This window comes from Cyprinus carpio, chromosome B19 (assembly GCF_018340385.1).
Source record: "Cyprinus carpio isolate SPL01 chromosome B19, ASM1834038v1, whole genome shotgun sequence".
Taxonomy (NCBI): Eukaryota; Metazoa; Chordata; class Actinopteri; order Cypriniformes; family Cyprinidae; genus Cyprinus; species Cyprinus carpio.
Genome location: NC_056615.1, coordinates 31,285,674 through 31,312,345, shown reverse-complemented (window position 1 = coordinate 31,312,345; position 26,672 = coordinate 31,285,674). Strand labels below are relative to the sequence as shown.

General features: G+C 34.0%; 2 protein-coding genes across 2 annotated transcripts; one reads left to right on the top strand and one right to left on the bottom strand.

The window, feature by feature from the left end:
- Positions 1 to 260: 260 nt before the first annotated feature.
- Positions 261 to 11,480, top strand: msto1 (misato mitochondrial distribution and morphology regulator 1). The gene is made up of 14 exons (XM_042745235.1): positions 261 to 430; positions 1,453 to 1,582; positions 2,674 to 2,743; positions 2,829 to 2,908; positions 2,995 to 3,060; positions 4,205 to 4,370; positions 4,607 to 4,721; positions 6,246 to 6,380; positions 6,477 to 6,629; positions 7,546 to 7,677; positions 8,476 to 8,660; positions 9,270 to 9,374; positions 10,000 to 10,118; positions 10,960 to 11,480. The coding sequence occupies exons 1-14, from the start codon at positions 347 to 349 to the stop codon at positions 11,211 to 11,213; spliced, it is 1,794 nt and encodes a 597-aa protein (XP_042601169.1). The 5' UTR covers positions 261 to 346; the 3' UTR covers positions 11,214 to 11,480.
- Positions 11,481 to 13,469: 1,989 nt separating this feature from the next.
- LOC109077224 (glutathione S-transferase A-like) lies at positions 13,470 to 20,378 on the bottom strand. The gene is made up of 6 exons (XM_042744825.1): positions 20,076 to 20,378; positions 19,875 to 19,940; positions 16,087 to 16,192; positions 14,992 to 15,110; positions 14,541 to 14,629; positions 13,470 to 13,835 (listed from the first exon to the last, which is right to left on the bottom strand). Exons 1-6 carry the CDS (start codon positions 20,241 to 20,243, stop codon positions 13,703 to 13,705), a joined length of 681 nt encoding a protein of 226 aa, XP_042600759.1. The 5' UTR covers positions 20,244 to 20,378; the 3' UTR covers positions 13,470 to 13,702.
- Positions 20,379 to 26,672: the final 6,294 nt, after the last annotated feature.

Below are 26,672 nucleotides of genomic sequence, written 5' to 3'. Positions count from 1 at the left end.
AGCATATAATTAATTGATTTTTAAGATACAGGAAATGCGTTTCTGTAGTTTTCACAACATGACAGCTATTCTGAAACTCTTGTTTACGAGCGCTGCACATGTGCGCCGGACAGGCGCAGCGAAACCAAAACTACCCCTCCGCCGAGCGACAGCTCCCTCAGCCAATCACAAACGCTCCGTGCGCTGTGACAGCCAATCAGAGTGCGGGATTTCCAGAGGGACGCGCGCACACATGCGGAAGTTCGTCTGTGTTGCCACAGTGGTGTTTTCAGGGCGCATCATGAGAGATATCTTGCTCATTTTGACTGAACCGATGCTTAAAATGTTTTAATATCTAAAGGGCATCATGAGCGGCACGTTTAGGGAGATTGTTACACTCCAGCTGGGGCATTATTCCAACTTTATCGGGACGCACTGGTGGAATTTACAGGTGGGTTTGATTAATAGCGAATGTATTCGGTTTGTTCACTGCTAAGTAACAACAGTTTCTGCAGTAAAACTATGATACAGTAGCATTAGAAATCACTGGCGCGAAATCAAAATGACGAATAACCTTACAGCTTGCAAACAGATCCTGAATTCATATTTCATGATTTTACAACAATAACACAACGTTCAGAACGTTCTGGAAAGGCTTTCTCAAAGTTACCAACACAGTAACCTTAATACAGCTTCAGTTCAGTTATCTGATCTTTAATAATGTTCTCAAAATGTCATTTATACAACGTTCAGGAAACCTCTGAGTCCAGTGTATCTTTGAAATGTTGCTAATCGTTTCAGAACGTTCGGAGAACATTTAGAAGTAACGTTCCAAGTATATTCACAAAATAACGGAATGGAATCTTCCCGATAATAGTTATTACATTAATCTCCAACATTAGTAATTAAAATCCAGTATATTTATGAACATGTACAGTTAAATAGGCACAGATTGAATTAATATGATGATATGCAAAAATCTGTTATATTGGTATAAGATTTATTGATATAGTATTTTCGTTTTTAGTAATATTTACAATTTGTTTTAATTTTTAGGCTTTCTGTTTTCATTTTAATTTTAGCTTGGATGTTTTAGTAACTGTTTGGTGGGGGGGAGGGTTGTTCTATATAGTTTCTTTTAGTTTTTATCAAAATATGTCAATATAGTTTTTATTATTGCTGTCAAACTATTAATCGTGATTAATCACAACCAAAATAAGTTTTTGTTTACATAATATATGTGTGTGTACTGTGTATATTTATTACTTATATATAAATACACGCTCATGCAGTACATACATAGATGCATGTGTGTGTATTTATATATATATATATATATATATATATATATATATATATATTTTTTGCACACTCTCATCATGTAACATGGAAATACTGTAGATGTGTGAGTATATACGTCTGATCTGATCGGTGTGTGATGGTCAAGCGTGGTCAGTGTGTGTTTGTGTGCAGGATGCGGCGCTGGTTTATGACTGCGACGCGCCGCTGGGAGAGCTGCAGAGCGACATGTTGTTCAGAGAGCGTCTTACTCTCGGAGGACACGTCACATACACACCTCGACTCATCGCCATGGACCTCAAAGGTGAACCACATCCCACGGGTTTCATCCGACATCAAACTCAGCGAGAATCTCAGTATATAAACGCAGAAACAGATGTGAAAATGTCCATAAGCACATGCATACAAACATTTTTACGCTTTTATCAAGTAAATAAATGAATGCAACATTGTTTATAAAATGCAAAGACAAATATGACAATCACAATATGAATTAAATAATATAATGATGTGCACAAATCAGTGATATTTTAGTATCGTTGAGATTTTTACGGTTAGTCATTTAGCAGATGCTTTTATCCAAAGTGACTCACAAATTATACAAACTTGTTAATTGTATAATAAATAAAAACTAAACAAATAGATAGAATACAAAAAGAATAGAGGTTTTTTTTAAGATAAAAGCAGTTAGTAAAAGAAAAGAGTGCAAGTCTAAAAGAGGCGAGTTTTTGTAAAGAATAGAATTAAAATAGAGAGTGCTAGATTTACATTTCTGGTGCTTTTTTGTTTGTTTTTAGTAATATTTTAAAATAGTTTTATTTTTATATGATCTGTTTTCATTGTAACTTTAAGCTTAATATATAAGAAATTTGTGTGTTTGTGTTATTTTTATTTTTAATATTTTATTTAAAAATGTCTATATATTTTGTATAGGTTTTTATATTAGTTTTAGGTTAAAAGTTAAACTAAAAGAGAATCAGATTTTTATATTTCATTTTATTTCAAGCAACTCATTTTTTTTTTTTTTTTTTTTTTGGTTTTATTTTTAGTTATTGATAATAATAACCCATGCACAAAAATTTTAACTGCTTTGTGATAATTAAATTACTATAACGAATTCATTAATAAAGTCATTGCATTTTTCTGAAAGCACGCTTGGATTTTCTAGGAATTGCTGCACTTGAATTTAAGATGAATTGCAATCCATAAACAGAGGATTATTTAGAAATATGTTTGTGCGTATGGAAAATGTATAAATCATTCGTTAGAAAGCATGAGCCTCTCTCTCTAGCTTTAATTACGAGCATCTGTCTTTGGCAGTCGGAGCTGATGATTGTTGGTTTCTGAGTGTGATATCGGGTTGTTGATGTGTGTGTGTTGTGTTGATATCATCAGGAAGTCTTCAGACGCTGAGGAGGGAAGGCAGTCTGTATGGCACAGAGAATGAAAACACCAGCTTTACGTGGTATGAACATGATTCTGCTTCTGTTCAGACTCCTCCGGCTCTGGATCTCGGCTGTGCTCTATTTCAGTATGTTCTCTGCTCTTAGGAAAGGACCGATTATGACCCATAAAGAAAGCCCTCCCACCAAAAACGCCTTCCTACAAGAGCTGGACAGTCTGGATGTGAGTGTGACTGTAATAATGTGCCTGCACTGAGGGTCTGAGAGGGACACTTCTGAAGATTGTCTGTCTGTCTGTGTTCTGTGTGTCTAGACGGGAGGTTTATACTAGCAGAGCCGGATTTCATGTGTTCTTCCTCTGCTGTGGCTCACTGCTCAGGTATGACAGGACACAAGTTAAACATGAACATCATTTACATTTATGCATTTAGCAGATGCCTTTTTCCAGAATTACTTGCGTTCATGCATTCCCTGGGAATCGATCCATTGATCTTGCTGTGGGGTTATTTTTGTAATAAAAAAATTGTTACATGAAACAAAACAAACATTAATGGAAATAAAATATATAAAAATTTAACATTTTATTTCAGGTAGTTACCAAAACAACGTTTTTTGTTTATCTTGAAGTACTAAAATAACTAAAACGAAATAAATTAAAAAATAATAAATAAAAAATAATAAAAACTATATAGATGTATTTAAAAAAAAAAAAAAAAACTGATACAAATGACAAAAATACAAAACTAAAAACTTAAAAAGAAGAAGAAAAAATACTAAAAAGAAGAAGAAAAAATACTAATATATAGAACGTATTTAAAAAAAAAACTGATACAAATGACAAAAATACAAAACTAAAACTTTAACTGAAATTTTAGTGAAACCAGAAAATATAAAAATAAAACCTAATACAAAATATCAACTAAATATTTTGAATAGAATTTACTAGAATTATTAGGTTATTTAATTTCGCTGTCTATTAGGTTATTAATATTATTAAATGTTAGGTTATTATAGGCTACTAAATTTAAAATAAAATCTAAAATGTAAAATATTATGCAAATTTTAGAATTATATTAAAATAACACTGCCTACTGTTTGAGTTAAAGAATTCATCAATACACCTTATTCTAAAGAAAAGCATCATTTGTCTTCATATTTAATTAAATGCAGTATTATAAAGTGATATGCAATTAAATGTTTCATTAATAACTTGCTCCACTTCTGAAACCACATTATTTTTATTATTTTCATTATTATTATTATTTTCAGCTGACATCAGCAGTCTCTCTTTTTTTACCAATACCCAAAATTAACTTTCATCTTACATTTTATTTTCTCAGTTACTATCCCGCTTGACTCAGAAATATCAGTTTTTTTAAATAATGTAAATGTCATTTAAACATTTGCATGTTTTATGACTATTCTGTATTGTATTGATTGTGTGTTATGTTTATTTCTACATTTTTTTTTTTTTTTGAGAAGATGCCGTGAAATATTGTGCATTTGTATTGTAACCCTGAAAGTGAGCAGCGTGGGAGCGGGTGTTGCAATGGAGACGGTGAACAGCAGACTGGAGCGGATGCAGAAATCCTATTGGCTGGAGGGGAGCGTGAGGGTGTGGTCAGATTTCCTGAGGATCCACCTTCATCCGCGCACCGTGTCCGTCATTAACCAGTACAACCACGACGGGTGAGTAATACAACCACAATATGGAGAAGCCTGATTCGATACCAGTCTCACAGTCGAATATTCGCGGGGTGTTATGCCCCCCAATAGTCCAAGATTCAAAGCTTCACGGGGTGTTATGATCATGCCATTTTTGTGTCCAAACCAGTTATCTCATGAAAAACTACCATACATCCCATCATATAAAATATAGTATACAGTCTATTATGAAATAGCGGTGTTGTGTTGTGTGTGTCCAGTGAGTCGGAGCGTCTGGAGGTGTTCGGTCAGGGCGAGGCGCTCTTACGGGGGCCAGTGCTGGAGGATCTGGAGGATCGGCTGCATTTCTTCGTGGAGGAGTGCGACTATCTGCAGGTAAATCCCAAACACATCATAAACACGACAGCGGGAATCTCAGGAAACCCTCAGGGATGTGTCCCGGTCTGTTAGGATTTTAGTAGCATTGTGACAAACACTCTCTTTTGAAATGGAGAGAAAAAACTGAGATGGAAAGAAAAAGTGTTCGTGTTATTTCAGTGCTTTGCGTTAGTTTTCAGAATGTTTGTGCTGACGGAGAACGCTCTGGGATTGAATGCATCACTTTGCAAGTGAACACAAAGTGTTTTGTGAGCGAATGCATTGATTCTCCGGGAATGCTAAGGTTTTCTAGCAAACAAAGTTTTTCGGGGAACGCCAGAGATTTCCAAATTAATACAATTCTTATGCCAACATCAAAATAACAATAATTTCAATGTCAATTTTTTTTTATTTCAATATCATTATTTTGACTCATAATTTAGACTTTTTATATAATTTCAATTTGACTGTCATAAATGTGACTTTTTATTTAATACAATTTCACTTTAATAAAATTTACAACTTATATAACAACATTTGACTTAATAAATCATAATTTGACTTGATTACAACATTTTATTTAAAGATTTAAATGTTTCATGTCATGATTTTGACTCGGTACATCAAAATCTCAACTTTTTTTATCAATTTTAATTTGGTATGTCATAATTTTGACTTTCTGTGTCATGATTGCAACTTTTTATATTAAAATTTGTACTTTTTATGTCGTAATTTTGACCTTTTTTTCATAATTTCCACTTTTTATGTCAATTTTGACTTGGTAATATTAACTTTTTACATTATTGTTTTAATTTATTTTAATTTATTTCATAATTATGAGTTTTTATATCATAATTTCAACTTGGCATGTCATAATATTGACTTGGTATATTATATGTTTTATGTCATAATTTTGACTCGGTGCATCAAAATCTCAACTTTTTTATAAATTTTCATAATTTTGACTTTCTGTGTCATGATTGCAACTTTTTTCAAAATTTGTACTTTTTATGTCGTAATTTTGACCTTTTTTTCAATAATTTCCACTCAATTTTGACTTGGTAATATTAACTTTTTACATTATAAATTTGATGTTTTTGTATATTATAATTGAACTATTTTTGCCATAAATTATTAACTTTGTAATAATTATGAGTTTTTATATCATAATTTCAACTTGGCATGTCATAATATTGACTTGGTATATTATAATTGAACTATTTTTGCCATAAATTTGGATTTGTGTCAATATCAAGGCTTTTTATTTAATGATAACAACATTAAAATCACAATTTCAACTTTTCTGACTTGACAAAGCATGCTTTTTCTTATGTATCAGAAGTAAGCTTCCATAGTTTTGCGAGCGAATGCAAAGTTTCTTGAGAAATGCAAAAGTTGTGTAAACGAATGCAAATGCATTGAAATTCTGTATTTATGAATGGTATGTATATTACTCTATTATGTATAATAATCTCTTATGTGAATCACTGAAGAGGAAGATACATTTAAATGTAAACCGTGCCTCTGTTCTCTCCTGCTCAGGGTTTTCAGGTGTTGTGCGATCTCGCTGACGGTTTCTCAGGCTTGGGGTCAAAGGTCACAGAGCTGCTGCAGGACTCTAACGGAGGGCGTGGCATCCTCACCTGGGGCGTGGCACCTGTCAATCACCCAGAAACGGTGAGATCATTCAAACTTCAAAATCATTCAAGCGTTCCTGCTTTCATTCAGTATCACTTCATCAGCGGCTAAATTAGTTTTGTCTTCTGTTGACAGAGCTCTATAAAGGACTTGTACCACATGATGAACTGTGCACTGGGAACACTCCAGATGGCCAATCACAGCTCGTTCTTCTGCCCTTTGACCCTGAGAGGCGGGTTAATGAGACGCCCGCCTCCACCCACAGCCTTCCCGCTGCTCAACTGTGACGTAAATACTCTGATGATACAGTCTTTAGTTTATATAGTTCTTGATTTAGTTCATGCTCCTCCACTAGGGATGCGTCGATCCGATATTCATTATCGGTATCGGCTCCGATACTGCCATTTTTTTTGTCCAAATCCGATATTGTGTGTATACTATTCTGTGTTATCGTTAAACCCCACAAAAGGCACAAAAACACTATAAAGCACCATAAAGTTTCCGTGGACTATATTTCAAGTGTTCTGCCGCTTTGTGACGCTCTTTCGTGTTATAATACTTTTGCGCAATGAAAGATTATTTATAGTCTTTCTTATTCGGTCCTATTTATCATATGTTGCTCCCTTCATTACTGTGCTATACATTTAAATATATTTATAATATAAACAAATATAAACCTACAACATTTTCATGAATGTATTTCACAACAATACAAAGAGAAATGTGTAACATTTTACCAGAATTAGTACTACACTTATTAACTTTTATTTATTCCCGACTAAATCATATTATTTAGATATTAAATATTAAATAATGTTGTTTTAATAAATGTTTAGATTTTATTAAATTATTGTGCAGCCATGATTTTTCTATAGTATCTTTTTGATGCTGAATTATCCACTAACCTAGTTTATAATTTGTCGTAGATTATGATAATATAATTTTTCATTTTGTTTTTGTTTTTTTCATTAAAAATGAAGTTGTCTTTATTTAGCAGATTGTGTTTAACACACAAAACAGTGACGATCAGTTCAACAAACAGAAGTATAGAAATTCTACATTGATTAAAAAAAATTTAAAAAAACGGTGCTCGGATCGGTTCTCAGAAAATGTTATCGTTGCATGCCTTCTCTCCACTGAAGATCGGTGTATTTTAGCATGTCTTCAGTGGTTGTGTTGTGATATCTGTGTCCGTCTCTCTCAGCCGATGCTGTGGTATCACTCCAGCTCGGTTCTGGCTCTGGCGCTGGACTGTATGACGGCCTCATACAGACTGAGACAGAACAGCGCCCCCATGTGGCAGCTTTCAGACGCTCTGGCCGTCTCGGGAAGGAAGGTCAGTATAACGGCTGTACTGTAAAAAAATGACTTTGAATTTAACGGTAAAAGACTGTAAAAATGCTATGGTAAAAACCTGTTAAATGGTTAACGGTAAGTTTCCCTGCTATATACGGTGAAAAACTGTATTGGACATTACATGTCATTTTACGGTAGTATACAATTTTTTTGGAAGTGAAAAAGAACGTATAAATTTAAATAAAATAAAATCAAAACTACAATAACACAATCCACTACATTACAAATCATATGTTTTTTGGGGGGTTTTTTTTTGGAAATAACTGTTTCTTCTTGTTTTTTCTTATCTGTTGTTTACATTAGGGTTGTGTGTTGCATCTAATGTTGTTAAATTAATATTTATAGCATTATTTCAGATTCATGTGTTACAACAATGATGTTTTATAGTTTTTGTTAAAAAAATCACACAAAAAAATATAACACATTTAAAAATATATAGCCTATAAATAAAGACTTAATTTACTCACAAACAAATATATTTAAAATTTTAATACAATTTTTCATCAAAAACTTTTAAACAAATGTAAATATAACAATTAATTTACAACAAATCATTGCATTTTTGTCAAATAAGGTGGAGGTTTGCTGCATGGATTAAAAAATAATGAATCAAAAAATTAATTCTGCTGTGCTATAGTGATATTTCTGTCGTAATTAATTTAAACTGAACTTTTATTTTGGTAGGCTGTAGCAAAGACTGTTTGATTTTCTGTGAGTTTCTCATGATAGTTTTTATGTTTTTTCCACATCATGTAAATCATGGGGCCTTGTTTTGCAGGTTGTTTCAGCATACGGCTCTGTCCCATTTCCCATGATGCACGGCGGCTGTCTCCCGGACGCTCTGGATGCGTTCGCTGATGCTTTGCCCTGGAGACCCATGTCAGCGTGTCCCGAGCTCGGAGATGGCCTCTGTTTTGGCCAGTCAGTGACTCTCAGAGGTTTAGACGGCCAGAGTTTAGTCAGGTCAGACCAGCTACTCATTTACAGCTGCAGTTTCACTGATTCTCCTTGTTGAAGAGCATTGTTTATTATTGTTTTATCACCTAATAAACATGATTAATTATGCAACATAATGATTAATTTAAAGAATCACACATGGACATGAATGAATCGTTCACAACATGCATTAAGACACTGATAGGGGAAATTTTCAGTTCTTGCCATTTTTATAAAGTTGTGTAGTTGTATTCATTTATGGGAATTTCATTTAAATTCTGCATCCTAAAATTCTATTTCTGCAACATGTTTCCTACCCTTAAAATTTAGGAATTGAATTGGAATTTAAAATGCAGTTAAATTAATTACAATTCATTTCATAATGCATTACTTTGATGTACACCAGGGTTATTATTATAGTTAACTAAAACTATTTAAAACATTTTTGTTATTTGGAATAAAGCTGAAATAAAATTAATAGAAAAAAAATGAGTGACTAAAGTACTAGTAGTACAAAGTACTAAAAAAATTACCAATAAATACACTAAAAATAAATGTAAAAAATATAACGATAAAAACAATCCTGAAGTCACACTGTGAATATTGTTGGTCTAATATTAGTATTATTTTTTGCAGTCCGTTGCTCCCCGGCACAGAGCCGCCCAGCTCCCTGCACTCAGAGCGCTCCGGAGAGGATGTTCTGACCGCATACATCAGGACACATTACCCCTCAAACCCACTGTGAGTCTCACACACACACATACACACACACACACACTCACACACACATACACACACACACACACACTCTCTCTCTCTATCACACACACACACACACACACACACACACACACACACACACACACACACACACACACACACACACACCTCACATACACATACTCACTCGCTTGCTCTCTCTCTCTCTATCACACACTCACACACACACACACATACTCACACACACACACACACACTCACATACTCACACACACGCACTAACACACTCACACACACACACACACACACACACACACACACACACACTCACTCACCACACACACACATACTCACACACACACACACACACACACACACACACACACACACACTCACATACTCACACACACACACACACACACACACACACACACACACACTCACATACACATACTCACTCGCTTGCTCTCTCTCTCTCTATCACTCACTCATTCACACAAACACACACACACACACACTCACTCTCTCTCTCTCACACAAACACACACTTCTCTCTCACTGTTACAGCACTGCACTGATCTTCAGCTCTGAGACGTCATCCTGTATCTCTGTGTGTGTGTGTGTGTGTGTGTGTGTGCGCGCGCAGGGCGGTTCAGCTGCTGTCCGGCGCCAGTAAAGTCACCCCTCCGTTCCCAAAGATCTTCAGTCCAGATCTGAGTCCGCAGGGTTTCCTCCAGAACCAGAACCAGACCACTGCTGATCACAGTGAGTGTCGCTCTGTAACCATCAGCTCATGTGGAGCACATTACTCCACCGCAAGCCCCACCCACATGTTGAGAGCGACGCCCACATCTCAACCTCCAATCAGCAAGCGACGGACAGAACCGAGTCCTGCTCTATATTAGTTTCTCTTCATCCGTTCACTCAGATGTACATCACAATACAGGAGAAATAATCTGATGCTACTGCCATTTCATCACAACTTTTATTATTTACTATTAGTTTTTAATAATAAAAATAAGTTTTCATAAAGAGATTTGAAAACTTTAAAGTTTCGGATTTTTAGGTGCCTTATGGCTTGCTTATGTTATATGAATTTATAAGGCACTAATTAACGTTATCCTTTTGAAACGGTATTATTGAAATTATTATTATTGTTTTGTATTATTGTCTATCCTTGCAAAAACTGCAGTTTAAACACATCATGATGAAACCAAATAAGTGATTTATTTCTGCAGTTTCTAAGTCCTTAAGTCATGTTTAAAAAAATCACGGTTCATGGGAGGAAATGGACCTTAATAGACTTTAATTTGTTAAATATTTTTTATAATGCATTAATCATTAAACTAATAAATAATTGATTAGTAATTGTCCAGTAATACTAATAGTAGATACATATGGTTCGGGTTTATTTACATTTAGTCATTTAGCAGATGCTTTTATACAAAAACTTGTTTTTGCTCTTGAATCCTCCGAGTGGTTTCTGTTTGCTATGTTGCAGGCTGATTTACTGATAATATATAATATAATAGTGTTGTGTTTGTTTGTTTATCTTGTGAGTGTTGGCAGAGCTGTTTACTTCATGTGTTGGTCATGTGTCTCTCAGCGTCCTCTCAGCCGGTGGCTGGTCTTCCTGTGCTGACGTGTCTTCAGTCCAGTCCTGCCGTGGGTCTCCAGCTGTCCGAGCTCCAGAAAGCGTGCGCTGCGCTGGATCTGCGTCGTGTGGCCCCCAGCTTCCTGTCACACGGCCCCGAGCCCGGCGAGATCTCCGAGTTCATGGAGCAGCTCCGCAGCCTCGCGCACTGCTACCGCCTCGACCCCTGCCGCTCTTCATCTGACGAGGATGACGACGATGACTAAGAGACCCCAGCGGACTCTTCCTCGCGCTGCCGATGCCGCTCCCAGCTCAGAGCATGCTGCCTCCGGGAATGATGGGATAGGAGCTCACTGAACGCACCCTTCAGAAACAGCCGGAGCATATTGAAGAAAGATGAAGAAAAGCAGACTGTGAGAAGGAGACGTGGTGGACGTGGCGTCTTTCCCAGATTTTTGTTCATGTCTGTGTTTATGTAAACCTCATTCAACCTGCTTCCCAATTACAAATAAATATAAATGTGTGTAACTATATGAAGAGTTCAGATGCAGAAGCCTTTAAGTGCCATTTGAAATCGTCTTCTAAAATGAGTTTATAAAGCTTTACCAGGCACTTTAATGACAATGAAAATAACATTTACTGCATGATGAAAATGCTCATTTTAGAAGAAATATTTAAATGACATATATATATATATATATATAAACACTCTCTCTCTCTCTCTCTCTCTCTCTCTCTCTCTCTATATATATATATATATATATATATATATATATATATATATACAGTAGTCAGCATTTGAAGTGGGTCAAATAAGGTTCCATAAAAGTTGTCTTTAGACAAGAATGCTTTTAGGTTTTAGAACAACTTCAAATAATGACTATTAACAACATAAATAAATATATAATATAATATATATGATATTATACATGTAATATATGATATATGATACACACATTATATATGAAATTGGGTTAGTGAATTGTTAGTGTATTGTAGGTCTGCTATACCCTTCAGGAAAGTTAACGGTTATTATTTAGAATGGACATTGACCTTGATCAGTTACTAAATAAATGTTTCATGAAATCATTTTATTTTGGGTGATTTTTTTTTTTTTTTTTTTTTTGCTTTAATCTAAAGGAAATATACACCTTTAAAATTAAGTAGGACTACTAGTTTTTACATTGCAAAATACTAAATCAAATGAATTGGCAAACTTTATTGATATTTACTGATCTCTCTCATCTCTTGAAGTCTCATTTATTCTTTATTCATAGACGGCGCTGTTCAGAAATAAGAAAGCCTTTGACGTCTTAATAAGGAACTTAAAGGAATAGTTCATTCGAAAATTAAAATTCTGAATTTTGACATCGTTTACGTATGCTTCAAGTTAGTATGGAGGGAAAAAAACAATGGAGGTCAATGGCAATGACAACCAACATTCTTCAGAATATCTGCTTCTAATATCAACCGCAGAAAATAAAGTTATACAGTGCATGTTTGGATTCGGAATGACTTGAGGAAAGAAGTGATGACTGAATTTTAATTTTTAGGTGTGCTATCCCTTTACGCGTGATGTAATTGTGGCGGGAGTTCAGCTAGGGCTGTGTTTTGTTCTAGTTTCTAATTATATCAGGTTTGTACATTAAATTTGAAAGTCTCTTTTGTTTGTGCATGAATTCTAGTAGCGCTGTGAAATGAGTTTGATGCGAATATTGGTTCAGTGTAGGTTGCTCCTTTAATATGCAATTGCAATGTGGAAGAGTGTGCAGTGTCCCACATGCCAAGATCAAAAGACAATATAAAAAAAGGAAAATTGGAGAGAACTAAAGATTTCTATTACTAAATGTATGTTAAGTAATTTACGCTGTTAAAGTGTTGGATTCTCATACTAAACATGGCCAAAGGTTTGAATTTATTTTATTTTTTTTCAAGCATACCCACGCAATAATGCTTTTAAAACTGAAAATAATGACCTTTCCCATACAAACAAATAAAAAAAGCAGAATTGTAAGCAGGGTTGCACTTTATTTTAAGATGTCCTTGCTACGGTGTAATAATTACACATTTAAATACTGAGTAATATTAATTACATGTACTTACTATATGGCATAGGGTAAGTTGAATGTAATTATGTATAATTCATTTTTACTATAATATACATGTAACAAGGACACTATAAAATAAAGTGTTACCGTAAGAAGAATAAAAGATCTGATGCTCAAATCTCTAACACCAAACAGAAATGCTTCATGTTAGTTAATCATTATTTACAAAATAAATAAGCCTACAATTTATTATGCTCTTTTTTTTGTGCCAATCTCTGTTAATTAGTAATTCACACAATGACTCGACAAAATATTAAAAGATAACATTTTAATAATTTGGAAATCAAATACAATAAGCATACGATTGCATTTGCTTTCCTTCTTTTTTTTTTTTTTTTTTTGTAAAAATATAAAAATTATTTGAAATTTTTCTTGTTATACAAAAACAAAATTATAGTGCTAAAAATTTAAAACTGCTGGTAAATATGTTTGTTTATTTGGACTGAACAGGATAAAACTTTATTAGCCCCAAATAGCAATAAAAAAAAATTAACATTAATCATTACAGACGAATAAAGCTGCAAGCAGGGTTAAAGATAAATGATTGAAAACTGTAAACAAGACTGAACACAGGGTTGATTTAATACAGAAAGCTGAGCGTAAATCTAAATGATGGTTTTATGTTGCTGGTGTGTTCAGGATGTTCTTCACAGGTTCTTGAGCGTGTCTGGACCCTCAGGTTTCTCCAGCCAGTGAGGAGGCCAGCTGGCTTTAATACTGGGACGGTCCTTCAGCATCTCGTAATACTCCATCAGTCTGGGACAACGCTCTCGAGGACAGCTGGAACCAGATCAAACATTAAACCAGCCCCATCTGAACCTTCACCTGACAGCATCAGACATTAACCCTCACAGTGCATTCAAAACCTGATACTGCTTTCAAACTCAAAAAACCATTACTTTATAAAGCACTCATGACAATATTTTTCAAATAAAACCATACTGTATCTGATCAGCAACTTGATCAGAGTTTTGAATGTTATCACTGCACTACCTCTCTTCATTAATTAAAAAAAAAAAATTACACTTCAACCAGACCAAAAAAAAATCTATGATAAAAAAAAAAATATTTCAATATTTTTTCAATATTACTGAGAAATTTTATTTGAATATATCACTGTGTGAAATTTATAAAAGCAAATAACCTGAGAATTATCAGTATTAATCCCAATGGAACAAATAGATTTAATTAATTTCATTCGAATGTATAACTCATGATTGCTCAAAAACAGTACGTATTTATCTTTATCAGCAAAATTCAGCCCCAAAAAGGTAAGTAAGAGATATGGGAAAAATATATAATATAATTTTTATACAAAAACAAACAAATTATTTATATCTTGCATTTTCTAAAAAATTATGCTTTTTCCGACCCCACCTTTTTTTCTTTTTTGAATTTTTCACGTAAAAACTGACCTGAATGCGTTATGAGGGTTAAAACACGCAGTCATTGAAAAACACTTTATATCCAGAGCAATTCACTCACTGAAGTCGCGGAAAAAACGCGATGATGGGGAAACACACCACATCGGCCATAGTGAAGCTCTTTCCAGCGAGGTACGAGCCTTTACCCATCTGATGAACAAATCACTCATCGTTAGAGAAGCTCATTATTACGCCCTCAAATACAGTAACAGCATTTCTTCTACTAATAAAGAACTGCTGCAATCAACACATGCATTCATTATCCATTCTGCTGTTGTAATGTGATTCATTTCAGAAAGAAATATAAAAAAATACTTTTAAACAAAGGTCAAGATCACCCTCCATAACTCTAATCATTTTACTGATAAGACATTAGGTTGCAATTAATTAACTAAAACAACGCACTACATTTAGACGAAGAGAATAACTGCTGAATCATTCACAGTGAGACCAGCTATCTGACATCATAAATGCATGATTTATATTATCAATAAATATCAATAAAATCTGACCTTCTCCAAGTATCCATCCCACAGTTTGAGCTCGGCGACTAAACTCTCTTTATTCCTCTTTAGGACTGATTCATGTCTCTCTCCTTCAGGAACATAATGCTCATAGAAAGCCACCTCATCTGAACAAAAAACAGTGCATGTGTGTTTATAATATTTCATCCATCAGGCTTTTATGGCTCATAGTCTGATACAGTGAGAATACGGAGAAACAAAACAGCTCAGTTTTTATTCAGAGACTCAAAAATATGCAATTTGCTGCAGATGCTATTTCCATGATGAAATTCAGATGATTGTGATGTAAATATTTTTAACAGCATATCAGATACTGTCAAAAAATTATATGAATATTAGTCATCACCAGTGCTGGGTAAGTTACTCAAAAAAGTAATCCAATACAAATTAATAATTACTTTTTAATTAAATTTTAATTGGATTACATTACTGATTACTTCATTTAAAAGAAGTCAGATTACTAAATACTTTCAAGTTTACTTTACTTTTCAAGTTATTTAACAAACAAAAAAAACTCACAGTTCTTTCGTTATTTTAAAATTGACTGAAAAATGACATCAAAACAGCAAATTGAACATCACTTGCATTTTTCCTGATAACTGCAAAAAGAACTTAAAAATTTCATTATTTTTTATCGTACAGATAACAGAGATACTTTTTTGAAACTGTAAAAGGTCTACATTCATTTGTATGCATTCGCAGTATCAACAAAACTTCGTGCTTTTGTAAAATAAAGAAAAACGGTGCACTTTCTGCCGTCTCGGTCTCCGTGAATATTCTTCTGAAACATGCCACAAAAATAAAAATGAATCAGCGAATACTTGACACACAGACATGAGAATTATATAAAGAAAGGTAGAAGTGTCTGTTTTTTTTAATGAAGTCAGTCAACCTTGAATTTACCTCAGAAGAAGAATGTGACGGCTTGATTCAGCAGAGGATCTCTGAAGAGTTATTTATTTTTACTTATTCTGACCTCTACTTCATAGAAATCACTCAAGATTTGACACCAGAAGCAGCAGCTGAAGCTGGACGTTGGCATGTTTTTAGAGTTGAAGTGTGTTGACTGTTTAGGGCACTTACACATTTTCTGCTGCAGGTTGTTGGTCTCAAACATTCGCTGGTAGACGAGCGCTTGTTCAGTCGGGTCGTCTGGGATCAGACGGGTGCCTTGAGACTTAAACGCACTCTAGAAACCAAAAACACACTCGTTAGTCATCAGTCTGAGATCTGTAGTGTCTGGATCTATTACTTTATTACAAAAAAATCAATAATTTTTTTTTATTTTATTACAATAAAATCTTGTTTCTGACATGAAATGAACAATAAATATAAAAAGATAATTGTGACTTTTTATCTCATAATTCTGAATTTTCTCACAATTCAGAGTTTATATTTCACGATACAAGAAAAATATTAGAACTGTGAGATAAGGTGCCAAATTACTTTATTGTACTTTGTGTCATTTTGTAAATCTATGTGTGGTTGGGGAAAAAAATAGATATAAAAATAATTTTATGGGTGCGAGATGCCACTGACTCAAAGGCAATACTTTGTGTTTGTTTAACAACAAGTAAAAAAATAAATAAATAATCGTTGATTTTCATTATATTTCTGTATAACATAGACCCTTAATTGACATAGTAATGGAAAAATATGAGATGATAGTTAAAATTATATTTCAATGCTTTTATGTTCTTTCGCAAAACTGGTTCCACAAGAAATTTGCATACAGTCACAAATCTGTAGTATTTTTTTTCTCTTTGTTCTAAGAAAAAAAAAAACTCGATATACAGGTGCTGGTCATATAATTAGAATATCATCAAAAAGTTGATTTATTTCACTAATTCCATTCAGAAAGTGAAACTTGTATATTATATTCATTCATTCACACAGACTGATATATTTCAAATGTTTATTTCTTTTAATTTTGATGATTATAACTGACAACTAAGGAAAATCCCAAATTCAGTATCTCAGAAAATTAGAATATTACTTAAGACCAATAAAAAGAAAGGATTTTTAGAAATCTTGGCCAAAAGTGAAAAATGAAAAGTATGAGCATGTTTAGCACTCAATACTTAGGTGGGGCTCCTTTTGCCTGAATTACTGCAGCAATGCGGCGTGGCATGGAGTCGATCAGTCTGTGGCACTGCTCAGGTGTTATGAGAGCCCAGATTGCTCTGATAGTGGCCTTCAGCTCTTCTGCATTATTGGGTCTGGCATATCGCATCTTCTACTTCACAATACCCCACAGATTTTCTATGGGGCTAAGGTCAGGCGAGTTTGCTGGCCAATTAAGAACAGGGATACCAGGTCCGTAAACCAGGTACTGGTAGCTTTGGCACTGTGTGCAGGTGCCAAGTCCTGTTGGCAAATGAAATCTGCATCTCCATAATGTTGGTCAGCAGCAGGAAGCATGAAGTGTGCTCTAAAACTTCCTGGTATACCGGCTGCGTGTTGACCTTGGACCTCAGAAAAACACAGTGGACCAACACCAGCAGATGACAATGCACCCCAAACCATCACTGACTGCGGAAACTTTACACTAGACCTCAAGCAACGTGGATTGTGTGCCTGCTCCTCTCTTCCTCCAGACTCTGGGACCCTGATATCCAAAGGAAAATGCAAAATTTACTTTCATCAGAGAACATAACTTTGGACCACTCAGCAGTAGTCCAGTCCTTTCTGAACCAAGATGCTTCTGACGCTGTCTGTTGTTCAAGAGTGGCTTGAAACAAGGAATGTGACAGCTGAAACCCATGTCTTACATACGTCTGTGTGTAGTGGTTCTTGAAGCACTGACTCCAGCTGCAGTCCACTCTTTGTGAATCTCCCCCACATTTTTGAATGGGTTTTGTTTCACAATCCTCTCCAGGGTGCGGTTATCCCTATTTCTATCACATCTTTTCCTTCCCTTCACCTCTCTATTAATGTGCTTGGACACAGAGCTCTGTGAACAGCCAGCCTCTTTTGCAATGACCTTTTGTGTCTTGCCCTCCTTGTGCAAGGTGTTAATGGTCGTCTTTTGGACAGCAGTCTTCCCCATGACTGTGTAGCCTACAGAACTAGACTGAGAGACCATTTAAAGGCTTTGCAGGTGTTTTGAGTTAATTAACTGATTAGAGTGTGGCACCAGGTGTCTTCAATATTGAACCTTTTCACAATATTCTAATTTTCTGAGATACTGAATTTGAGATTTTCCTTAGTTGTCAGTTATAATCATAATAATTAAAAAAAATAAACATTTGAAATATATTCATATACAAGTTTCACTTTTTGAATGGAATGAGTGAAATAAATCAACTTTTTGATTATATTCTAATTATATGACCAGCACCTATCTATACTGAAATTATGAGAAGAAAAGTCAGAATTTTGAGATAAGAAGTCACAAGAATTTTTTTTGTTTTTTATTCCACGTCGGAAACAAAAATTCAGAATTGTGAGGCTAAAATTTTTTACGTTTTAATACTAAATTCAAACGATAAATGCCGTTTGGCGCAATTAGTTTGGCTTAAATCGTCAAATGTAGCGCTACAGTTAAAGCCAGAGCCATTGAAAAACAGAGTCACGACAAGCTTTGATCTTTTGAAGCTTTGATGGTCACATGATGCTTGCCGAACAAACCAGCATTGACTATACTTCATAGACGACAGCTCCATCATAAGTCGTTAAATAAATGTTCTACATTTCAATTCAATAATATTTATTTAATATTTCGAGGTCAACTTTTGGTACTGAATACCATGTGCGCAATAAATATGGTCCATTAATGACTTTTTTGTTTTTAAATCCTAATATTTCTATGATTTATATTACAATTAGTGTAATATTTAAGGTTAAAATAGAGAAAGGGTTTTAAATTTAAATGCAAAGATGCAAATTAGAGTCATTTTGTCACCAATGCCTTGCTAAGATAAACAGCACTGCAAAAGATGTCCATTCATCTGTAATATCAGTAGCGCAGATGTGTGATGAATGATTTTAACACTATCGACCCGAGTTTGAGGCCGCTCTTTACCAAACTTGTTCCAATCTACTCCTTTTTCCACCACATATCAGATCAGAAAGGCATTTATTTTTAATAAAAACCAAGGAAATATTTGAAAACTGGAAATAAAACATCTCATTAATAATGCAGTGTTATTGGGTGGTCAGCAGTATAGATGTAGGGAGATGACAATTTAAACACACTATGTCATTGCATACGGTTTTATAATGTACTACAGTACTGAAATATAAATATCTACCACCTTACTCCTATTTACACAATTATTATTATTTCTGTTCAGTATGTAAAGTCCATTAATTATGAAATGAGTTCAATTGGGCAATAAAGCATTGTTTACTAGTATGAATCCTTAATTAACAAGCCTTTGTAAAAAGAATGGTTCATTTATTTGTGAGGTAACAAACAGCAGCTGTGCTGAATTCATGTTTAGTCATGTGACAACACTTTAGCATACTACTCTGAAACATTTGTTGCTTATTGTATACCGTTTCACACACTATTCTTTAAAAACTAGTAGGCAGTATACACTGTGTACTGGGCAGTAAGCAAGTATGCCATTTCGAACACAGCCTGAGTCTCGTGCAGCTGGGAGACGTGGAAAATAATGTGTTTTTTTTAACCTTAAACCGCATAAACACATTGCATTACACCAAATACACAAAATAATGTTCTTTCTAGCAACATCATATGACCCCTTTAAAAGTATACTCTTCTAAGTACACACAATGAATGCAAGCAAATTCTGAATTTAATCCAAGCTTATAATGGTGCTCAACTGCATTCAATAAAAGATTTTACATTTGAATTGATATTGAATCGAGATCAATTCTAAAGCCACGCCCCTTCCGTGTTTTACCTCCAGATACAGACAGGCGGCGTACGACTCGTTCACGACGATGTCTCCGTGCTTGAAAGTTGGAAGCTACAAATAAAAAGAAAAAAGTGCAATATTAAAACAACGGTTTGGCAGCTGTGCTGTCGCTGCATACACAGTAAACGCCCAATGCACTCATAAGAAATCATAAACTGCACAGGTCTGTCATGCATGAGAACGCACCTCAGCTCTGGGATTGAGAGCTTTCACTTCTTCACACTTGTGTTCGTTCTTATCAAACGACAGAAATTTGTGTTTGTATCCCTGCAGCATCTTCTCCTCCAGCGCGATCATGACTCTCCAGCACGGAGGAGAACCGGAGCCCCAGTACAACATCATATTCTGCGCCATGACCGCTAATATCGCGTTTAGTTAAGAAATAAGACTGTTAATGTGCGCTGCTGTGCAGAACAATAGACCAAAGATTCTGCTGCGTCACGCTGACTCTGACACACGTTCACTGAGGGGCGGGGACTCGCCATCTGCCGGCCGGAAATGGAACTGCGGCTCGTGTTTTGATCGGGAACATAAAAACAGTGGTGCTCTGCTCTTGTGTTAGCGATCTCAATGAACAAATATCCTTTAGAGGAAATAATAATAATAATAATAAGGTTTCCACTATTAGCACAAAACAATCGTCAGTAGCCTAACAAAAACGATATTACAGTCAGTAATATTACCCAGCTAACAGTTTTTGGTTCCCAGAAGGTTATGGGTTGTTTTTTGTTAGCCAGGGAAGTTTTCTTAACGTTCCCAGTGGCCTAAACCAGGTTGGCTTGACTGGGTTTTGTCAACTTAAAACTTACTCTGCAACTCTTGAGTTTGTTCATCTCGCCCCATGCTACAGGCTACTTTAGTTTTTGGTTTGGAGAACGTTCCCAGAATGTTATTCTAATGTTTCCCCAACGTTCCTAGAATGTTAGTTTTTGGTTCCCAGAACAGTTAGTATTTTGGTTTTCAGAACATTATTCTGATGTTATTCTAACATTCCTAGAACATTAGTTTTTGGTTCCCAGAGCAGTTCGTTTTTTTTTTTTTTTTTTTTTTAGAACATTATTCCAATGCTATCCCAACGTTCCTAGAAAATTAGTTTTTGGTTCCCAGAACAGTTCCTTTTTTTGGTTTTCAGATTGTTATTCTAATGTTATTCTAACGTTCCTAAAACAGTTAGTTTTTTTTTGGTTTTTAGAATGTTATTCTAACGTTCCTAGAACATTAGATTTGGTTCCCAGAACAGTTCGTTTGTTTGATTTTCAGAACGTTACTCTAATGTTATTCTAACGTTCCTAGAACATCAGTTTTTGGTTCCCAGAACAGTTCATTTTTTTGGTTTTCAGAACGTTATTCTAATGTTATTCTTATGTTCCTAGAACATTAGTTTTTGGTTCTTAGAACAGTTCGTTTTTGGTTTTCAGATTGTTATTCTAATGTTATTCTAACGTTCCTAGAACAGTTAGTTTTTTTGGTTTTTAGAATGTTATTCTAACGTTCCTAGAACATTAGATTAGGTTCCCAGAACAGTTCGTTTTTTTTGTTTTTAAGAACGTTATAATAATTCCCCAACGAACCTACAAAGAAAGTTAGTTTTTTGTCCACAAAACATAGTTTTTTGATTGGTTTAACATTATTCTAATGTTATTCTAACGTTCCTAGAAAAAAAATTATTTTTTCCCACAAAAAACAGTTCTTTTTTTTTTGTTTTTTTATAATTTAGAACATTATTCCAATGCTATCCCAACGTTCCTAGAACATTAGTTTTTGGTTCCCAGAACAGTTCGTTTTTGCTTTTTAGATTGTTATTCTAATGTTATTCTAACGTTCGTAGAACAGTTAGTTTTTTTGGTTTTTAGAATGTTATTGTATAACGTTCCTAGAACATTAGATTTTTGGTTCCCAGAAACAGTTCGTTATTGTTTGGTTTTTCAGAACGTTACTCTAATGTTATTCTAACGTTCCTAGAACATCGGTTTTTTTGGTTCCAGAACAGTTCATTTTTTTGGTTTTTTCAGAACGTTATTTCTAATTTATTCTAATGTTCCTAGAACATTAGTTTTGTGGTTCCCAGAACAGTTCGTTTTTGCGGTTTTCAGATTGTTATTCTAATGTTATTCCAACGTTCCTAGAACAGTTAGTTTTTTGTTTTTTAGAATGTTATTCTAACGTTCCTAGAACATTAGTTTTTGGTTCCCAGAACAGTTCGTGTTTTTGTTTTTTAGAACGTTATTCTAATGTTCTAATGTTTGTCCCAATGGTTTCCTAGAAATGTTATTCGAACGTAGAACATTTTTTGGTTCCCAGAACAGTTAGTTTTTTTGGTTTTTTTTAGAACATTATTCTAATGTTATCCTAACGTTCCTAGAACTTAGTTTTTGGTTAGAACAGTTTTTTGGGTCCCCAGAACAGTTTAATTGTTTATCTAACGTTTTTTTTTTTTTTTTAGAATGTTTTTTTAGAACATTAGATTATTCCAAACATGTCGTATTGGTTTGGTTTTTCAGAACGTTACTCCAATGTTCCTAGAACATTAGTTTTTGGTTCCCAGAACAGTTCGTTTTTTTTTTTCCTTAGATTGTTATGTTATTCTATGTTCCTATTTATTCTTTGGTTCCCTAGAACAGTTAGTTTTTGGTTTTTTTTTGTTAGAATGGTTATTTCTAACGTTCCTAGAACAGTTAGATTTTTTTCGAGATGTTATTCTAATCGTTCCTAGAACATTAGATTTGGTTCCAGGAACAGTTCGTTTTTTTAGTTTTCAGAACGTTACTCTATTGTTATTCTAACGTTCCTAGAACATTAGTCTTTGGTTCCCAGAACAGTTAATTTTTTGGTTTTCAGAACGTTATTCTAATGTTATTCCTTATGTTTCCGAACCATTAGTTTTTGGTTCCCAGAACGGTTAGTTTTTGGTTTTTCAGATTTGTTATTCTAATGTTATTCTAACGTTCCTAGAACAGTTAGTTTTTTTGTTTTTTTTAGAATGTTATTCTAACGTTCCTAGAACATTAGTTTTTGGTGTCCCAGAACAGTTCGTGTTGTTTGGTTTTTAGAGAACTAATGTTTCCCCAATGTTCTAGAATGCGTTATTCCAACGGTCCTAGAACATTTTTTTTGTGTCAGTTTTGGTTTCCCAGAACGTTCCTAAGTTAGTTTTTGGTTTTAGAAGTTCGTTATTCTTGTTTTTTTTAGAACTTATTCCAATGCTATCCCAATGGTTCCGAACATAGTTTTGTTGGTTCCCAGAAACAGTTACTTTTTGGTTTTTGTCAACATTATTCGAATGTTACTTTAATGTTCCTAGAACAGTTAGTTTTTTTTGTTTTTTTAGAATGTTATTCTAACGTTCCTAGAACCTATTAGTGTTTGGTTTCCAGAACAGTTCGTGTTTTTGGTTTTTTAGAACGTTATCTAATGTTCCCCCAATGTTCCTAGAACATCAGTTTTTGGTTCCCAGAACAGTTCATTTTTTTGGTTTTCAGAACATTATTCTAATGTTATTCTAACGTTCCTAGAACATTCGTTTTTGGTTCCCAGAACAGTTTTGTCGGTTTTTTTGTTTTTCTAATGTTATTCTTAGAACAGTTATTCCAATGTTTTTTAGGAATGTTATTCTAACGTTCCTAGAAAATTAGTTTTTGGTTCCCAGAACAGTTCCTTTTTTTGGTTTTTAGAATTGTTATTCTATCCCCAATGTTCTAACGTTTTTTGGTTCCTAGAACAGTTAGTTTTTTTGGTTTTCAGAACATTTTAGAATGTTATTCTAACGTTCCTAGAACATTAGAATTTGGTTCCCAGAACAGTTCGTTTTGTTTTTTGTTTTTTCAGAACGTTATTCCCCCCCCCCCCAATTTTAACACTCTTCCTAAACCATTAGTTTTTGGTTCCCAGAACAGTTCGTTTTTGCTTTTTAGATTGTTATTCGTAATGTTATTATGAACGTTGTTAGAACGTTAGTTTTTTGGTTCTTAGAATGTTATTCGAACGTTCCTAATTGTTATTCTAATTTATGTCTGGTTCCCAAGAACAGTTCGTTTTTTTGGTTTTCAGAATGTTCTAATTCTAATGTTCCTAGAACATATAGTTTTGGTTCCCAGAACAGTTAGTTTTTTTTAGTTTTCAGAACGTTACTCTAACGATATTCTAACGTTCCTAGAACATTAGTCTTTGGTTCCCAGAACAGTTAGCTTTTTGGTTTTCAGAATTGTACTTCTAATGTTATTCAAACGTTCCTAGAACAGTTAGTTTTTTTTTTTTTCAGAACATTTTTCTAAGTTCCTAGAAACATAATTTTGTTCCCCGAACAGTTAATTTTTTTGGTTTTTCAGAAGTTTTCTAATGTTATTCTAATGTTCCTAAACATTAGTTTTTTTGGTTCCCAGAAAGCAGTTCGTGGTTTTTGGTTTTCCAGATTGTTATTCCTAATGTTATTCTAACGGTCCTCGAAACAGTTAGTGTTTTGTTCCGAAATGTTTATTCTAGTGTTCCTAGAAACATAAATTTGGTTCCCAAGAACAGTTATTTTTGTGGTTTCATGACATTATTCTAATGTTATTCCAGCAATGTTCCTAGAACATTTAGTTTTTCCAGAAACAGTTAGTTTTTGGTTGTGTAGTTTATTCTATTTTTATCCTAATGTTTCCGACGTTATTTTAGGTTCCCAGAATCAGTTAGCTTTTGGTTTTCAGATGTTATCTAATGTTACTCTAATGTTCCATAGAAAAGTTAGTTTTTTTGGTTTTTTAGAATGTTATTCTAACGTTCCTAGAACATTAGTTTTTTGTTTCCAGAACATTTCGTGTTTTTGTTTTGTAGAAACGTTATTCTAATGTTTTTCCCACATTAGTTCCCTAGAATGTAGGTTTTTGGTTCCAAGAACAGTTATTGTTTTTGGGGATTTGTTGTTTAGAACATTATTCCTAATGTTATTCTAAAACGTTCCTAGAACATTAGGTTTTGGTCCCAAGAACAGTTCGTTTTTTTTTTGTTTTTTTTTAGAACATTATTCCACATGCTTATCCCAACACGTTCCTAGAACAGGTATTAGTTTTGGTTTCCCGAACATTCGTTTTTGTAACGTTTTTAGAATTGTTATTTCTAATGTTTGCTTCTAACCAGTTCCCCGAACAGTTATTTAGGTTTGGTTTTCTAATGTTATTCTAACAGTTCCTAGAACATTAGTTTTTTTGGTTCCCAGAAAAGCAGTGAGTTTTTGGGTTTTCGAACGTGATTCTAAGGTTTATCAAACCATATCCTAGAACATTAGTTTTGTGTTCCCAGAACAGTTAGTCGTTTTTTTTGTTTTCGTTTCCCGACCATGCTAATGTTATTCTAACAATCCTAGAACATTGTTTTGGTTCCCAGAACAGTGAGCTTTTGGTTTTTCAGAACGTTATCCTAACTTTTTTGGATTTTAAACGTTATTCTAATGTTTCCCCAATGTTCCTAGAATGGTTAGTTTTGGTTCCCAGAACAGTTTTTTTTGGTTTTCCAGAACGTTATTCTAAAATGTTATCCCAACGTTTCCTCGAACATTAGATTTGGTCCCAGAACAGTTTTCTTTTTTTGGTTTTCAGAACGGTTATTCTAATGTTTCCCCCAATGTTCCCAAGAACATCAGTTTTTTGGTTCCCAGAACAGTTCATTTTTTTGGGTTTTCAGACACAGTTATTCTAATTTATTTAGATTTCTAACTTTCTTAGAACATTTAGTTTTTGGTTCCTTGAACAGTTTTTCGTTTTTTGGGTTTTCAGATTGTTATTCTAATGTTATTCTAAACGTTCCCTAAAAAACAGTTAGTTTTTTGTTTTTTAGAATGTTATTCTAATGTTCCTAGAACATAAGATTGTTCCCACAACAACAAATAATTTTTTTTTTTCATAACAACATTATAATAATATTACTCATATTCCTAGAACATTAGTTTTTGGTTCTTAGAACAGTTCGTTTTTGGTTTTCAGATTGTTATTCTTCTAAATGTTATTTCTAACGTTCCATAGAACAGTTAGTTTTTTGTTTTTTAGAATGTTATTCCAATGTTCCTAGAACATAAGATTTGGTTCCCAGAACAGTTAATTTTTTTGGTTTTCAGAACATTATTCTAATGTTATTCCAACGTTCCTAGAACATTAGTTTTTGGTTCCCAGAAAAGTTAAGGTTTTTGGTTTTTAGAACCAGCTATTCTAATTTTGATCCTAATGTTTCCGGACCGTTTAGTTTTAGGTTCCCAGAACAGGTTAGCTTTTTTGTTTTCCAGAACATTATTCTAATGTTACTCTAATGTTTTCCTAGAACAGTTAGTTTTTTTTGGGGTTTTTAGAATGTTTAGTTAACGTTCCTAGAACATTAGTTTTTGGTTCCCAGAAAAGTTAATTTTTGGGTTTTCGAACATGATTCGAAGGTGTGATCCCTAAGTTTCCTAGAACATTAGTTTTTTGGTTCCCAGAACAGTTCGTTTTTTTTTTTTTTTTGTTTCCAGAACATTATTCTAATGTTATTCTAACAATCCTAGAACATTAGTTTTTGGTTCCCAGAACAGTGAGCTTTCTGGTTTTCAGAACGTTATCCTAACTTTTTGGATTTTAGAACGTTATTCTAATGTTTCCCCAATGTTCCTAGAATGTTAGTTTTTGGTTCCCAGAACAGTTAGATTTTTGGTTTTCAGAACTTTATTCTAATGTTATCCCAACGTTCCTAGAACAGTTAGTTTTTTTGGTTTTTAGAATGTTATTCTAACGTTCCTAGAACATTAGTTTTTGGTTTCCAGAACAGTTCGTGTTTTTGTTT